This window comes from Miniopterus schreibersii, assembly GCF_964146895.1.
Source record: "Miniopterus schreibersii genome assembly, chromosome: X".
NCBI lineage: Eukaryota > Metazoa > Chordata > Mammalia > Chiroptera > Miniopteridae > Miniopterus > Miniopterus schreibersii.
In genome coordinates this window covers 73870722-73886655 of record NC_138104.1, presented here as the reverse complement: position 1 = coordinate 73886655, position 15934 = coordinate 73870722, and the positions used below count along the sequence as shown (strand labels likewise).

Here is a 15934-nt window from a genome sequence, read left to right as displayed (position 1 = left end):
TCCTGACCCACCTTCATAGGCCTGTTTTCTATATGATTCAGTTCTTTTTTATTCTTATTGAATTTTAATTTTCTACTGTCTGATTTGAATGGAAATTGATGGTAAGAATGAGGTGATTTCTGTTTTTCCAACCCTTGTGACCATATTGTCCAATGCTCCCAGACCCAACCTTCCATTTTGATTCATGGAATTTCTTTTCATGCCCAGCTTCTTGTCATCTTCTTTCCTCAGTCTGTTAAGTCTCAGGGTTAACCTTACACTAAAATCAGTGACTTAGTGTAAGTCAGTGATACTAAAGCCACATGAGCTCCTTCACCCCTATCTTTATCTACTTAGCTCCACTTTCTAAAGAAATAAGAAAGGTACCTTCACAGGTGATAACATTTCTAGATAAGGCAGGAATGCTTTCCCGACAAACATTGCAGTGTTGGGTCCAAGGGCTGTGGGTGGAATACCAATAGTGCATTCCAACAAGGTAAGGGTTGTTTTCTGCTGTCGGTATCTAAAACAAATCAGAGAGAATAGAGAGTTAATTACAAAGGTAAATTAGGTAAGGTTAGAAAATCTGTTGCTAAGGCTAAATGGTCAGTTATATTGGTGTCAGAGCATGTGAAGAGGAAGAATGAAACTTAGAGTCAATACCTAACAAATCTCCTACCCCTGTTTTTCCCCCCACTGGTTTTAGAAAGGGAAAAAGTATAGGGGGTAAATCCTAGACTAGGAGCTAAAGGCAGGAGTAATGATCTTTATAGTGTTTGGCCAAATCACTGCATTGGTTTAGTTTAAGCAAAATTAGTTCTTTTAGCCTTGGCCTTGACTTTCTTTGAGTAGTCAGTAAAAGGAGGTGGTGGGTTGGAAATTCAATAATATCCAGGTCCTCCGGCCAGACAGGAAATGGAGGAGGCAAGTGTCTGACTCTGGTCTTGTCAGGCTTTAAGTACATCCTGGAGATATACATTCCCCTTCCTGGCCCTACTGCTGCCAGGTGAGCAGAGTACTGGATAACAATTTTATCTCAGAGGCTTTTTGCCCAAGCATTCTTTTCTGAATACCATGCTCTGACTGCCTATAGTAGTTTCCTGGTTAATAAACTTAATCCATTGAAAATTCATTAAACAAATATTTACTGAGTAACTACTATGTGCTTGTCACTTTTCAGAGCATTGGGGAATATAGTGACAAATAAGACAAAGTCTTTGCCCTCATGGAATGACATTATGTTTGGTGTCCTATTTCACAGTATTAGATTTGGCATTTACTGTTAACATGATTGTACATTCTGCATTTGTTTATCACAGCCTGACTCTCATGACTATGGGGCAGGCACAGGGTATACCAGCTACTAGTTTTGGAATTGGAAGGAGAAGGGAAGAGGTAGGCATAAAAACCTCCCAAGTTTGTTCTGGGTATGCATTGCACTGAACTCTTCTATCTATTCTCTAATTCTTATGAATGTCTGACTTTTCCTCCTCTGACTTCCTCTGGAGTGTAGACATAGGTACACACATTCAGGTTTTTTTTTCTTGACATTATAATGGGTTGAGTGTGTAAAAGCATGACAAGACTTTAAAAAGAACTTTATATTTTCCATGATGCCAGCTGATAGTAGTGTGTGTGTGTGTGTGTGTGTGTGTGTGTGTGTGTGTGTGTGTGTAAGAGCTATTGAGAGCTCTTGCACATTAAGTATTCAATCTTGATCAATTTAGGCATCTAAAACATAGCCTGAACATGGTACTTTTTGATCCCTCCTTTCTCCCGACATGCTGGCTATATACTAAGCTGTTTGATGAGCTAAAGGTGATTGCAATGTTTATTGCATGCTGAGACCCTGGCAATGTTTTAAGAAAATTAGAAGGTGGAGAGTCCTGAGGAAGTGACATATTCTTGGCTTTAGCACTTTGAGGTCCCAACACCTTTTTATTTCCTAAGCTACTAGATTATAACTTAATAAGTATCTTCCTTCTTTCCAACCTCCTTACCTCCCCCAATAATTACTAAGAGCCTACTTTGCATTATCTATGAAGCAAGATACTAAAGATACAGAGATGAATGAGCCACAGTTCTTGCCCTCAAGGAGCTCATAGTCTACTGGAGGAGACAACTTTCTAAACAGATCATTCCAGTATAGAGTGACAAGCGAACTCTCCTAGAATGTGCGCGGTTCTATAGGACAAGTAGAAGAAATGCAGAGCTCTGCCTGGGTAGAATATTGAATTTTGTGGTCCCATTAGCTACAGAATATAAAAGAATATGTAAAATGGACATTGTTTTGGCTTAGCAGTTGAGGAGATGGGACTTATAGTCCTTATGTGCATCCTATTGTATAAGGAAACTTGGATGCATCCAACTCTGGATGGGTATGTGTTGTATGTAAGGTCTTTACAGATGTAATTAACTTAAGAAGAGGTCATAATGGATTTGAGTGGGCCCCAATCCAATAGCTGGTGTTCATATAGGAAGAGAGAAATTTGGATAGAGACATGGGGAGAACACTATGTAATGATAGAAGCAGAGATTGGAGAGATGTGTCTACAAGCCAAGGAATACCAAGGAATGCCTACAATCACCAGAAACTAAGAAGAGGCAAAAAAGGATTCTCCCCTAGAGCCTTCAGAGAGGGCAAACACCTTGACTTTGGACTTCTAAGACTCCAAAACTGTGAAAGGATAAGTTTCTACTGTTTTAATTCTCCCACTTTGTGGTGACTGTTATGGCAGTTCTAGGAAGCTAATATAGTATGTCGTTACAGGCTTTTCTGGTAGTTGACATAGATTAAAAATGCATTTGAACACAGATGAAAAACTGGGTCAAACCACTACTACAGAATGTTTGGCCTTCCGTAGGGTAACCATATCATCTAAATTAGGATACTTTAACAGTGAAATGGGGAGCTAAAAGTAACTATGCTGGGACAACAGGTGTGAAATGTGTTCATCCTGAGGAAACCACTAGCCATGGAGACACTATACATGAGCTAGAGAATAATTAAGCCAGCTTGAATTTATTTGTTGATCTATGCAATCAAGTTGTCTGGCTACTACCACTTAGTTGCACATCAGACTACCTCATAATCACAGATGTGAAGACTAGAGGAGGAAAAGAAAATAATTAATTAGGTGGAATTTAAGATGTCCTTCCAAGAGCATGGATTAAGAGATAGAAGCTCTAAGAACTCAATTCTGCTACAATGAGCTGTTATTTCAGGCAAGGCAACTGAACTCCACTGAAGTTCAGTTTTCTCATCTACTTAATGAAATCATAGAATCATAAACTTTTCAAGTTGAAAGGAACATTGGAGTTCATCTGGTCTATCCACCAGAAACACTAATTTTCTTTTTCTTAAAAGTGAATTTAAGGTGGGAGTGGGGGAGTGGGTGGGGAGAGATTAATCAAAGAACTTATATGCATATATGCATAACCCGTGGACATAGACAATAGTGTGGTGAAGGCCTGGGGGTGGTGGTGGATGTAGGGTTGGGGGATTAATAAGGGGAATAAAGGGGACATGTGTAATACTTTCAACAATAAAGATAACTTTTAAAAAGTGAATTTTAAAAATTGAAGTATATTTGACAATTAAAAAGTATATATAATTTAATTTGATGATATGATATACATGCATATTGTGAAATAATCACCACAATCAAGCTAATTAACATATCCATCACCTCAGATAGTTACCACATTTTTTCCTTCTTTTTTGTGTGGAAGTACTTAAGTCTTTCTTAGCACATTTTAGTGTACAATAAATGACTGCTACAGATAGTATAGAAACCCAATTGATTTTTGTATGTTGATTTTTTGTATCCCACAACCTTAATGAATTAGGTTGTTCTAAAAATTATTTTGTTGAGTCTTTAGGTTTTCCTATGTATATGACCATGTCATCTGCAGAGACAATCTTATTTCTTCCTTTCTAAGTTGGGTGCCTTATTTCTTTTTCTTGCCTATTTGATCTGGCTAGGATTTCTAGTATGTGCTACTGAATTCAGTTTGTTATGATTTTATTAAGGATTTTTGCATTTATGCTCATTGGGGTTACTGTCTTGTAGTTTTCTTTTCTTGTAATGTCTTTGCCTGGTTTTGGTATCACAGTGGTGCTGGCCTCATAAAATGAGTTTGGAAGTATTCTCTCATATTTTTTGGGTGAGTTTAAGAAGGATTATGTTAAGTGAAAGAAGCCAGTCAGAGAAAGACAAGTATCACATAATCTCACTAATATGTGGAATCTAATGAACAAAATAAGCTGATGAAGAAAATAGACCCCAAAGACACTGAAGCATGCAACAGACTGACATATTTTAGAGGGAAGGGATCAGGGCAGGAAGAGATTAACCAAAGAACTTATATGCATATATGCATAACTCATGGGCACAGACAATTGTGTGGTAAAGGCCTGGGGAAGGGAAGGGAGTGGGGTGGAGGGGGTCAATGGGGAAAAAATTGGACATCAACAATACTTTCAATAATAAAGATAAATTAAAAACAAAAAAACAGAAAGAAAGATTGGTATTCATTCTTTGAATGAACTGTTTCTTTGAATAAATTTAGTATAATTCACCCAAGAAACTATCAGGTTCTGGACTTTTCTTTGTGGGGAGGTTTTTGATTACTGATCTAATCCTTTTATTTGTTATTGGTCTGTTCAGGCTTTATATTTCTTCTTGATTCAGTTTTAGTAGTTTGTATACTTCTAGGAACTTATCCATTTCTTCTAGGTTATCTAGTTTGTTCATAATAGTTCCTTATGATCCTTTTTATTTCTGAGGCATCTATTGTACTATTTCCTCTTTCATTTCTGATTTTATTTATTTGAATCTTCTCTCTTTTATTCTTAGTCTAGCTAATGATTTCTCAATTTTATTTAAAAAAATCACCTCTTCATTTTTTGGACTTAATTTTTTTCTCTCTATTTGATTTAGTTCTGCTCTAATCTTAATTATTTTCTTCCTTTTTGCTAACTTTGGGCTGAGTTTGTTGTTTTTCTAGTTATTTGAGATGTAGTTAGGTTGTCTATTTGAGGTCTTTCTATTTTAATGGTATTGTTTATTGTTATAAAATACCATCTTATAACTGCATTTGCTGCATCCCTATGTTTTGGTATGTTATGTTTTCATTTTTGTTATTTTCAATATACTTTTTAAAAAATTTATCTTTATTGTTGAAAGTATTACAGATGTCCTCTGTTTTCCAGATTGACCCCTTCCACCCTGTACCTCACCCCCAACCCCAGGGCAACATACTTTTTATTAATTCAATAAAGACCTATAAATAGATTGGTTATGTAATTTATTGCTCAATATAAGAAACTTTTGAGAATCAAAGGGGGATATTATATACACACAAACACACACATATATACATACATACACATGCATGTATATGTGGATGCGTGTGTTATATACTTGTGTATATATGTGGCTAAATGTGTATGTACTCTTTAATTTTATTTTTTTCCTGATAGAAAGCCATAGTTTAAGAACTTAGATATGTTAGTGATGCATTTATGTTTGCAAAGGCTGTAATCTTTTACTGTGATAACATACTGAGGGGTTTCTCATGAAACAGTACATTAAAGGTAATTATTTGAAGTTAAAATAGATAGATGAGGGAAAGGGTGGGGAGGGGTGGAATTGGTCAGTGGGGAAAAATGGGGCATTTGTAATATTTTGAACAAAAATAAAAAGTAAAAAAATAAAAAATAATAAAATCAATGGGAAAAAATATCTTCACTCCTCAGGTGAGGATAAAGAAAAAACAGATTAAAAAAAAGGAAAATCTTTTTTTGAAGGTACAAAGGTGCTTTAATATTAAACATAATAAGCCTTGAATTATAGTGGTCTTATCTCATACCTTATTAACATAAATCAGAGTTTTTTTGTGTGGGGTTTTGTTTGTTTGTTTGTTTTTGTATTGGCTGACTGTGCCAAACTTTCAGTAGCTATTAAAAGTAAACTGTTCTATTTTTAAAAATAAATAAAATAAAATAAAATAAAATAAAATAAAATAAAATAAAATAGATGGATGAAACAATCCTGAATATTCTGAGGTTTTCATTATTTTTTGTCTCTGTTAGGCAATATTGATTATTCCCCAATATTATTCTTTTTAAAAAATAATCCCCAAGTTTTAGAGAGCATGGGTGGACCTGAAGAATATTATGCTAAATGAAATAAGCCAGTCAGAGAAAGACAAATATCACATGATCTCACTATTATGTGTAATCTAATAAACAAAATGAATTGACAAATAAGATAGGACCACAGACAGGGAAGCATGAACCAGGCTGACACATCTCAGAGGGAAGGTGGGAAGGAGGGAGGGAAGGGATTAACCACAGAACTTATAAGCATATATATACAGCCCATGGACACAGACAATAATCAGGGGAAGAACTGGAAAGGGGTGGGAGATAGGGGGAGTAGGGTAAAGGGAAGAAAATGAGAGACATCTGTAATATTTTCAACAATAAAATAAATTTTAAAAAAACACCAGAAAATGGAGCACACTTCTAAGGATGAGATCTAGAAGATGCACACATCACTCCAGCTCTCATTTCACTGAACTTAGTCACATGACCAAACATTTTACAGCAAAGGAGGCTATAAAATGGAGTCACTAGGTAGTTAGCCATGTGCCCACTCCAAACTTGAGGATTATTTTCAATATACTTTTAAAATTCCCTTTGGATTTCCTCTTTTACCCAATGGTTGTTCAAACTGAATTGCTTAGTTTCTATGTATTTGTGAATTTTTCCATTTTCTTGCTGTTAATGATTTCTATTTCACTACATTATGGTCAGAAGAGATACTTGGAATGATGTCCATGTTTTTAAGATTTGTTAAGGCTTGTTTTGTCACCTAACATGTTTTCTATTCTGGAGGATGTTCCATGTGACCTTGAATAGAATGTGTCTTCTGCTGTTGTTGGGTGTAAATTTCTATATATGTCAGTTAAGTCCATTTGGTCAATAGTGTTATTCAAGTCAGATGTTTCTTTATTGATTTTCTGTCTGCATGTTCTATCCATTATTGTAATTGGGGTAGTGAAGTCCCCTACTATTATTGTATTGTTGTCAATTTCTGCCTTCAGGTCTGTCATTACTTGTTTTATATATTTAGGTAGGTACTCTGATGTTGGATGCATATATACTTATAATTGTTATATTTTCCTGTTGAGTTGACCTTTTATCATTTTATAATGTCTTCCTTTGTCTCAAGAGACAGTTTTAGACTTAAAGTTTATTTTGTCTGATAATAGTATAGCTATCCATGCTTTCATTTGGTTACCATTTGCATGAAATATCTTTTCCATCCCTTTACTTTCAGCCTATGGTGTGTTTAATTTTAATGTGAGTTTCTTGTAGACAGCATATTTATGGATCTTGTTTCTCATCCATTCAGCCACTCTAGGGTTGCTGGAATCCTCCTGCTCTCCTTTTCCATTGGAAATCAGGCCAGTGAAATTCCTCTTGGTTCCAAGCTCTGCCAGGCTGGAGGATGGGCTATGCAAGTAAACTGCTTACTATAATTTTCTTTCTTTTTTTTGTTTTTGTTTGTTTGTTTGTTAATTTATCTTTATTGTTGAAAGTATTACAGGTGTCTCATTTTCCCCCCCATTAACCCCCTCCACCTTGCTCCTACCCCTCCCCAGGCCTTCACCCCATTATTGTCTGTGTCCATGGGTTATGCATATATGCATATAGCTTCTTTGGTTAATCTCTTCCCACCCTCCACCCCCTTCCCTCTTCCCTCTGAGATACGACAGTCTGTTGCATGCTTCAATGTTTCTGGGTCTATTTTTCTGTTAGTTTCTTTTCTTCATTAGCTACTTCTTAAAGAAGACCCTTCAACATTTCATGTAGTACTGGTTCGGTGGTGATGAACTCCTTTAGCTTTTTCTTCTTTGAAGGTCTTTATCTGACCTTCAGTTCTAAATGATAGTTTTGCTGGGTAATCTTGGTTGTAAGATCTTGGTTTTCATCACTTTGAATATTTCTTGCCACTCCCTTCTGGCCTGCGAGGTTTCTGTTGAGAAATCAGCTGACAGTCATATGGGAGCTCCCTTGTAGGTAAATAGCTGCTTTTCTCTTTCTGCTTTTAAGGTTCTCTTTTTGTCTTTAACCTTCGGCATTTTAATTATGATGTGTCTTGATGTGGGCTCCTCTTGGGTTCCTCTTGCTTGGGACTCTCTGTGTTTCCTGGAGTTGTAAGTCTATTTCTTTCCCCAGGTAGGGGAAGTTTTCTGTCATTATTTTTTCAAATAGGTCTTCAATTTCTTGCTCTCCTTTTCTCTTTCTGGCATCCTGATAACTTGAATGTTGGGCTGCGTGAAGTTGTCCCAGAGACTCCTTACACTATCTTCATATTTCTGGATTTTTTTTTCTTTTGCTCTTCTGATTGGGTGTTTTTTGCTTCTTCATATTCCAAATTGCTGATTTGATTCTCAGCGTCCTCTACTCTACTGTTGATTCCTTGTAAACTATTCTTCATTTCAGTTCATGTAATCTTCATTTCTGACTGATTCTTTATTATGTCATTGATGATCTCACTAGTTTCCTTAATAGTTTTACTAAGATCCTTGAGCATCCTTATAATCATTGTTTTGAACTCTATATCTAGTAGCTTGCTTGGCTCCATTTCATTTAGTTCTTTTTCTGGAGATTTCTTCTGTTCTTTCCTTTGTAAGATGTTTCTTTGCCTCCATGTTTTGGCTGCTTCCAGGTGTTTGTTTCTGTGAATTAGGTAGAGCTGCTTGCTATGTTTCCTGGAATTAATAGAGTGACTTTGTATAGTAAGTGTCCTGTAGGGCCCAGTGGCTCAGCCTCTTGAGTCACCTGAGCTGGACCTTCTAGGTGCTCCCCTGAGTGTGCTGTGTGCACTGTCCCTTTGTAGTTGAGCCTTGGTTGCTATTGGCATCACTCGGAGGAATTGACCCCCAGGCCAATCGGCTGCGAGGACCAGCTGCAACTACAGCCAAAGAGCTGCTATGCTGGAGATACCCCTATGGAGCAGGATTTACTTCAGTGGGGCTTTGGTGTTCACTGAGTTCTCCTCTTGAGTGTGTCACTCATGGATATGGTAGGTTTATAATCTAGGGTGGTTGAAGATCACCACTGGGTGCACTGTCTCTGGGACCTCCTGGGAAGTGCAAAGTCAGCCTGTGCCAGTGCCTTGCCCAGGGTCACCCAGCATGAGCTACACAGCAATCTGTAGATGGCTGCTACTTGTACTGGGTTTGGAGGTGTTCAAGAGAGGCCGAGCTATGAACCAATGCAGGCTGCCGCTTATCGAGAGGTATGGGGCATGCTAAGGTCAGCTGCTGCTTGTTGGAGAGATTTTAAGAAAGTCCTAAGCATGAGGCTAGAAGGGCTACTTGCATAGAAAAGCCACTGAAAATGGCTTGAGTGAACTTGCAAATAGGGAGGGGCAGGGTCTCCGGGAATCACTAGGGTGGGTGAAAGGTGTGAGTCAGGTTGATGGAGATTCAGAGAAGGCACCTGCCTGCCAGCTCTGTGGGGAGAGGGCTCATCAGAAGAGCAATGGCCTCTGACAGCCTTCCGTCTGGGAGAAAGTTGCCCCTCCAGCTCTGGTCCTGATTCCAGGCAAAGTTAGTTCCTCCCTGAATGTCCCAGGTTCCTTTCAAGCTGCTGCCCAGCACTGGAGTTCAGAGGGAGTATGTCTGAGTAAGTCTGTGTGCTGGCTCTCTAAGAGGAACTGCCTAAGACTTCTGCAGCCTCCGTGTCACTCAGCCATGATCCCCGCTGCTTTTTACAGCCTGAAGTTGTGGGGACTTCTCTCACTGGCATTGGGACCCTGGGCTGTGGGGGCTTGATGTGGACTGGGACCCTTCGCTCCTCCGGGAAACCTCCACAGCTGAGCTATCCCTCCTGGTTTTAAACCAGGGCATCTAGGTGTACGCCCATGGCTGTGTCTCCATGATTCAGCCCAGATTGCACCTCTAGTCTCCACCTCTCCTACCGGTCTCGATGTGCTTCTTCAGTCCCTAGTTGTAGGACTTCTGTTCAGCTATATTTCAGGAGGTCCTGAATGATGGTTGTTCTGTATTTTAGTTGTAATTTTGATTTGGTTGTGGAAGGCAGTGGGTACTGCAGTTACCTGCACAGCCACTTTGTTGTCTTCTCTTACTATGATTTTTTATGTGGGTAGTCTGTCTGTGCTACATAGAGTTTCTGAAGCTTCTTTATTGTATTCTGGAGCACTCTCAGAACTATTCCACTTGGCATGTGGTTGCTTATTTGTTGTTTTTGTAAGAGAGAAGATAAGCATTGAGACCTCCTAGTCTGCCATCTTGCTGATGTCACTATGAAAAATTAATTTTCTATACAAAATTTTTAAAAGTTGTTTAATTAGTTTGCTTTAAATACTTCCAGTGAGCCCTGACCTTTGTGCCTCAACTGGTTGGAATGTCATCCCAAAGTGTGGTGGGTTTGATTCCTGGCCGGAGCACATACCCAGGTTGCAGGTTCGATCCCTTTTGGGGCATGTGTGGTAGGCAACAGATGGATATTTCTCTCTCACATTGATGTTTCTCTCTCTCTCTCTCCCCCTTTCTCTCTCTAAAATCAATTTCAAAATTTTTTAAAATAATAGGTAAGTAAATAAATACTTCCAATGACATGGAGCTTTGTACCTCAAAGGCAGCTGATACCATTCTTGCAGCTCACACTGAATGTTAGAAAGTTATTCTACTAGCCCAAAGACTAAGAAAAAACTTTCTAAAATTTAGAGCTTTAGGAACATTGAATAGAGTTTTTTGCAAAAAAAAACTTACTTCCCCATTTTTGAAAGAATTCAAATAAAGGCTACATGACTTGATCTAAGGATGTTTAAAAGTCTAGAATGTGTAGTCTAGATGACTTTTAAGGTCTATTCCTGTTCCCACAGTTAATGCTTCCATGATAATTCATTATTAGAAAGAGCTAACCTTTTAATTTAGTTTTCCATGCAGCTCCTTATTTCCAATTTTTTTCCTTTTATTCTTTTTTTATGTCTCCCAGGCTCAAAACTTTCATTTGCTTGTGACTTTTCTCTCTCCTTTGCCTCTCATATATTTAAGTTTGCCCCCCACCCCAACTTGGTATCTGCTATTCACCTTCCCTTTCTATCCTCATTCTGGGGCTTAACTTTGTCTTGCTTACATTAATCTACAGCCTCCTCTATGATCTTTTGGTCTCTAGTTTATCTCTTGTCTAATCCAGCTTGTATTCCTAAAGTATCTCTATGATAAACTATCTTCTCTTTCTAATCCATCCTTAAACTGAACTTTGATCATGTTGCAATTCTTCCCCATTCTTTATCCTGACATTGATAATCTTTCATAATCAAGTTCAACTTACTTCTTCAGACACACTTCTTAAACTCACTTTCCCAAACTCTTCTGGACAAATAGAGTCCCTTTTTCACTCTATTCCAAAAAGGTTCTGTTTTTCTATTACTCAGCTCATGACTTCTGCCTGTTCCTAATCCCCTGCTACCAATAAAATCCTATTCATCTTTCAAGCCCAGTCTCAAATTTCTCCTCTATAAACTCTTCCCAGAGGACTCCAACACATATTTATGTCTTCCTCCCTTGAACTCCCATACCACTTTAATGTCTGTTTTATTCATCTGGCAATCAGTCATGCACTGCCTTGTAACATCTCTGAAAATTGTTATTTATCTTGAATACTGTCACTTAACTATTTATTTGTGTACATTTTGTCTCCTCAACTGCCTAAAAAGGCCACTGAGGCCAGGATCAGCAACACCTTTTTTCAACTCTCTATAGAACAAAACTGGTCACCTAGTAGGAACTCACTCCTTAATGTGTACTGACTAGTTTCCAATAAGTTCTCCAATTACTTTGTAGTGACTTTAATATACCACTAAGTTAATTATTAATCTTTCTTCACCCCACGTCAGGTATTGGTGGTGACAGAAGATAGAATAGACCATTGGAGACGAACTTTATGTGAGAGAAAGCATATTTGACTCTTTAAGCCTCAAGCAAGATGAACTGCTAAGATGCTGGTGGTGAGACATTTTACTTTCAGCTAAAAGTGTTCCTTAATAGATTCAGGTCTCTAGAGCAGCTCTACAGAAGTTGTGATTACACTCTGAAACTCAACTTTTTCAAGAGAGCAAACTGTCAAATTATTATTTTTTTCCTTTTTAGTTTGGGCAGGGTAGTTAACACTAAGGTGTTTAATTCAATTGCGTCAGGAATTACAGATCAGTTCTCTTATGGCTTTCTGTAGAAGTTTCTGCATTCCCAGACTAATAATTAAAATTCAAAATATCCCATGCGGCCTTTTTTGCCAAATTGAAAATGTGTGATTCATGAAAAGTGCTCCAGTTTGGATAGAGATAAGCTGAGGGAAGGAAAGGGATTGGTCCACAGGAGGGAGGATGGGAGAGGAGCATGGAAATCACAACTCTTTGTGGCTACCTCTAATGCTGTGCCATAGTGGCCTCATTGTGGGTGGACAGGAGGGACAGGATGTGCTTATCCACCAGGAAAGGAAGAAGAAAATAACAAAGGAGTGAAATGTTGAGTGCTAAGTCATGCAAAGACCATCTTCAGATTCTAAGCAAAGAATCTCTCAATTAAGCATATGCAGTGTGGTCCTGAGAGAGGCCTTAATGATATGTGGAGAGGTACCGAGACCCCACTTCAGTGGACTTGTGATGTACTCATAGCTATTATTAGCAGAATGTACAATTATGACACTAAATGGTCAAAAGCCTGAGAAACCCTAGGGGGTGAGAACAGATGTTTTTTTCTCCATGGCACTGATTTTACTTCTAAAACCCATTATTACCAAGCCACTATCTACACTGCTTTGTTACAAATGCTTATAACAATCATCTACCCTTTGCTAGTTATTTAAGACATCAGGATTTTTTTAAGGGTAGATTCATTTCCTCCTTTATCTCCAAGAGCTTCAGAGCAGAACTTTGCTTTAAGATGAACCATGTATCAATCCCTTTCTAAACTTTGGCTTCAAGATTAACCTCAGATTCATTTATTCATTCAACAAATGTTTATTGAGCTTCTGCTATGTGCCAGACACTGTTCTAAGTAAATAAATGACAAAAATTGCTCCTTCTTTAAACTTACATAGCCTCTGACTGTGATAGGTCTGCAGAATAGTGGGCTGAAGGCATAGCCCAGAGTTTGAATGGTGGCACCATTTGTGGCAGGGAGCAGTGACCAGGAGTTTGCTATTGCTAAGGAGAAAAATAACCCTGCTAAGCTTTCAAGAAGACAACTCTTTGCTCGTCCCTCTACATTTTTTTCCTGGTAGACAATTATAAACAGAAAGGTAGAATCACATAGTGGTTAAGGATATAGGCTTTGCTACTAAGTAGTTATTTAATTTGGGTCTGGTTCCTTTTCCTTTGTGAGTCTCAGTTTCCTTAGCTGTTTCTGTAGTTACTCAGCAGATCCAAGTCAAGACTGCTGATTTCAGCTTTGTTAACATAAGAATATCTAAATTAGCCTTACCAGCATGACTCAGCAGTTGAGCATCAACCTATGATCCAGGAGATTGTGGTTTGATTCCCAGTCAGGGCACATGCCTGGGCTGCGTGCTCAACCCCTGGTGGGAGATGTGCAGGAGGCAGCCAACCAGTGACTCTCTCTCATTGATGTTTCTATCTCTCTCTCTACTTCTCCCTTCCTCTCTCTGAAATCAATAAAGACATATTTAAAGACCAAAAAAAAAAAGAATATCTAAATTAGCTGCTCACATACATCTTGAGCACCTCATCCACTGGGCATATAGTGACATCTACATATTAAATGGATGTGGACAGAGGTATCTAAACCACATACTTTCCAAGATCTGAGTCTAAGTGAATCATTCCTATTTATAAATAGTTTTAAATAGGTTTCCTAATGATATTCATGTATAATTCCTGACCAGATGGTCTCTGCTTCCATCTTATTATTTCCCTGTTTAAAAGATGGCTTAACTAATGGAGTCAACTATGTGTTTATGCTTGAGAGTTATGTGGATTCTCTACTATTTCCCTTACCTTACGAATTTCTCCTTGTTGAACAGTTTTTATAACGTTAATCCATTCTTCCATGTCTTTCCGGTTGGGTGCAACCAAGGTAAGTTTCTGTTGTGGTGTGATTACCTAAACAAAAAGTCACATTATTAGATGGTTCCCACTTCACACATTTGTCCCCAAACAGAGCCTGTGAATTTTCCAAGGATCTGGACAAGTCTACCAAGCACAACCCAAGAGACTTTTTAAATAGAAGACAGATATTCCCAGGGTCACTTGCAGCTCCCTAGATACCCACCACAAATAATAGTATAATAATAATAATAATAATAATAATAATAATAATAATAATAAATTAGTAATAATAGTAATAAATAACATTTTAATGGCATTTACTATGTTCCAGACACTGTTCTGTTGCAACTTATGTATATTATTTCAATCTTCATTACACCACCATGCTATAGGGACTTTTCTCACTTCATAGTCAGGAAAACCAAGGCAAAGGGAATTAAATGGCTTGCCCAGGGTCACCTAGTAGGCAAAAAGCTAAAAGAGAATTGAAATCCAGATTCTTTGGCTCTGGAACACATGCTTTTAAACCTCAAGCGAGGTTGCCTGAAATCCTACTCACTTACTGCTGCTCTGTCTACTTGAAAATAGTAAAAGGGTATATGGTTCCTCAGAGTATGCCCCTTTCTGTTTGGGAGGAGAGTGAGAATGGAGAAATCTGAAAATCTAGTTTATTTCTTTCTTATGGTCAAGAACAACCTGAAGAGAATTTTACTGTTGTCTCTCTTAATCCTGCTTATTGCAAGAACCCAGGCAAGAATGAAAAACCATGCTGAAGGTTAGGAGAGGTAGACCATGGCCATGATATGGTCTTTTGCCAGAAAGCAGGAGGGAACATGGATAGAAATAGCATCAGTCATTACTTCAATGGCCTTACTTGCCTTTACTACTAGCCCCCAAAATCTTGGAACTAGAGCTTACCATACCAACAAGCAATTTCTTTTTCCTTCTGTGAAAGATGGGAAAAAGAACTAGTGGGAACTGTGATAACAATTCATTTGGTCCAAACTCATTCTTGTATGAACAGTGTCTCTGTGTTTCAATTAATCTAAGGGGCAACCTAGCCTTTGGGAATTCTTTGTAAAGTGGAGACCCAAAACATCAGCCTGTATGATCATTGGCCAAAGGCTAAGCTTTTAGGGAATAGGTCAACAGAATCCTCAGCTTTACCCTGGGTCAGTGTGATGTAATGAAAGAAATGAGGGTAGGGCCTCCTCTTATATCCAGCTGCTCTCCATTCAAAGGAGAATGGAATGTGGGCCAGTCACAGAAGCAGGATATTGGGCCTGTAGCTCTTTAGTCTGCTGAGTTTAACCCTCCACTTGCCTGAAGAGGAAACCCAGTCTCCATAATTCAACACCAAGGCTGGGAGAAGACAGTTCTGGGAAAATTCCTGAGCTAATGGACTTGCTATTTTTCAGTGAGCTTTCTGGTCTGGATTAACTTGAATGACTAAATCTCTATGAAATTTCAGCAGTGCCAAGCCCTTGAATATTTCCTTAGAAAATCCTCTTTTTTCTTTGAGGTACTCTCATTAGTAATCTGAACATAAGGTAGCTTTCACTTTGGATTTAGGCTCTTGTCTGCTTCATCAAAAGAGGATATCATGTAGCTTGATTATCCTGATATTTTCTACAACATATTAGCAGTCTCTTGAAAGCCTCCCAGTGATACTCTAAATCACCTTCATCAGGATGATTGATTTTTATAATAGTCATTCCCCCCACCCTGAAATCAGCTTGGCTTTATCACAGACTGGTAATAGGGAAGAGAACCATTGCTTTTTTCCTCCTATGGTGGAATGGTCAAAGTGTTTACATGAATAAGCTTCAGCACCCATTTGC

General features: G+C 38.2%; 1 protein-coding gene across 1 annotated transcript in view; it reads right to left on the bottom strand.

Moving 5' to 3' along the window:
• Window positions 1-15934, bottom strand: part of DGKK (diacylglycerol kinase kappa) — a 130129-nt gene that overhangs the window by 64942 nt on the left and 49253 nt on the right. The window contains exons 4-5 of the mRNA XM_081125643.1: window positions 14043-14147; window positions 367-502 (exon numbers count right to left, since the gene is read on the bottom strand). Of these exons, the coding sequence (XP_080981769.1) occupies window positions 367-502; window positions 14043-14147 (241 nt within the window). The remainder of the gene's footprint in view (window positions 1-366; window positions 503-14042; window positions 14148-15934) is intronic.